This window comes from Fulmarus glacialis, unplaced genomic scaffold (assembly GCF_000690835.1).
Source record: "Fulmarus glacialis isolate BGI_N327 unplaced genomic scaffold, ASM69083v1 scaffold14206, whole genome shotgun sequence".
NCBI classification, from domain to species: domain Eukaryota; kingdom Metazoa; phylum Chordata; class Aves; order Procellariiformes; family Procellariidae; genus Fulmarus; species Fulmarus glacialis.
Window position 1 is genome coordinate 687 of NW_009218861.1, and position 1,858 is coordinate 2,544.

Sequence of the window (1,858 nt, forward strand, 5' to 3'; positions counted from 1 at the left end):
AGAAAAGCGACGGTGCATGCCAGGTGAGGCAGGCAGCGGATCCGTACGGTGAGCACGGCTCCCGTCCCGCAGCTCCGCTCCCAGCCCGGCACAGCTCCCTGCGGGCAGCCATCCCGTGCTGGCCACCGCGGCGAGCGCTGCCACGCGATGCCCCGTGGAGGGTCTCGGAGGAACATCTCATCCCACCAGAGTCTAAAATCTTTAACTGAGACTCTTGACATGATGGTACGTAACAAAAAAAATATAAATATGAGCTGTTGCCAAAATGCAACCCAGAAGCAGGAAAAGGTGAGCAGCAGAAGCTCGGCAGCGTGTGGGCAGCTGCCAGCCCTGAGCTGTCCCAGGGTTTCTGTCCTCTACGGGCCCGGCAGGAGCTTGCATAGAAGGTCGATGACAAGCAACGCTGGCTGCACGGTGTCGTACTCTGCAAACAGGTGACAGAAGTTCTCCGAATCTGTCTGGCTTTTGGCCACAAACCCAAAGATCCTTTGAAAAAGGAGAGAGAGCCTTATGTAGTTTGAATTCAGGAATCCAAAGGAATACGCTTAAACTAGCCCTGGCCAAAAAGCAAAATCCCAGTTCCAGCAATTCCACCTTGGCCCGCTCCCCAATCACGTTTACTTGGAAGCAAAACAGCCAGGAGAAGTGTTTCTGGCAAGGCTTCCCCAGCTGTGAAAAGTTTCTTGAACGCAAGGTAGAGCCAGATATAAACTCACTTCCTGAGCCCAGAGCGAGTCACTGGGAAGGCTGACGGATTTGGACGGGGGCTTTCTACATGAGGGGATGCGGAGAACTGGGCTTAGCCAAGCCTCTCATTAAAACCTACAGAGCAAAACTCCCCACAAAGCTTCAGCTATCTGTCCCACATCTCATCGTGCCACCACGTTAACTTTTATTGCATCCCCTCTTCACTTTTAAGCTTTGATTCTTTGCTGCTCTGCAAAGCTATGTAATGCACCCGCAGGAGAGGCGAGGCTGCACCAAAGCAGCATCTCCCCCCTGGTTTCCACCGGCACGCTTCGGCTCCGGGAGGTCCCTGCGCAGGTCTTACCTCGAGGACTTGCAGTACTTCTGCCACCTGAGGGAAGAACAGAATTGGATTTGCTCAGGAGGGTGATATTTAACTCATTCCATCAGCTGCAAAGTCCAGGTTTATATTTAGCTAAACCCAGCACGTTAAGCCCAGGGCAGGGGCTGCACAGCCGGTGGTTGGGATTTGGGATTTTAAGCGGTGCAGAGATGGGAGCAGCAGAGCCGCGCTGGGAACCGCAGGGAAGCAAGCACCGCGGCGGCTCCGACCGGCACGGATGCCCTCATCCTGCAGAGCAGCTGATAACTCACTTTCTGTTCTCAGGATCCATCCCGCAAAACCTGATGGCAGCCAAGGGGTAGTGTCGCCTGAAAAACACCCTGTCGGGGGAGGAGGAGAGCGTGGCGTTAGAGGAGGGAAGTGCCTGGGCAGAGCTGGTGGGAGAAACGGGCATTTGCAATTTAAGCCCTTCTCAAACTGTCGTGGCTGCTGGGAACGGGGGGTGTGAGGGACGGGGGGTGTGGGGGTCCCGCTCCCCAGGGCTGGGCGCCGAGCTGGCAGCTGGCAAAGCGCAGGCAGCTCTTGGGTTCAGCCGGCTCCTGCCTCCCACTCTTGAGATGTTGCCACTAGCTTCACGTACGCAGCATCGTGCCCTGTGCTGTAAACTGAAGGGATCAAGTCCATCCCTGGATTGCAACACGGATTTGTCCTAGCAGGCCAATTTTTCTTGACGTGCTGCAGATCAGCACGTTGGCAGGCTGAGAGGCAAGAAGAGAGCTGTGCGGTCAGGGGCGAGCTGCGTTTCCATCACCATTCAGCTCTCACCGG

General features: G+C 55.9%; 1 protein-coding gene across 1 annotated transcript in view; it reads right to left on the minus strand.

Moving 5' to 3' along the window:
* Positions 1 to 356: 356 nt before the first annotated feature.
* The window catches only part of LOC104078520 (tensin-4-like), a 13,150-nt gene continuing 11,648 nt past the window's right edge, over positions 357 to 1,858 (minus strand). Inside the window, exons 12-15 of the mRNA XM_009580176.1 lie at positions 1,641 to 1,788; positions 1,342 to 1,410; positions 1,052 to 1,078; positions 357 to 486 (exon numbers count right to left, since the gene is read on the minus strand). Of these exons, the coding sequence (XP_009578471.1) occupies positions 357 to 486; positions 1,052 to 1,078; positions 1,342 to 1,410; positions 1,641 to 1,788 (374 nt within the window). The remainder of the gene's footprint in view (positions 487 to 1,051; positions 1,079 to 1,341; positions 1,411 to 1,640; positions 1,789 to 1,858) is intronic.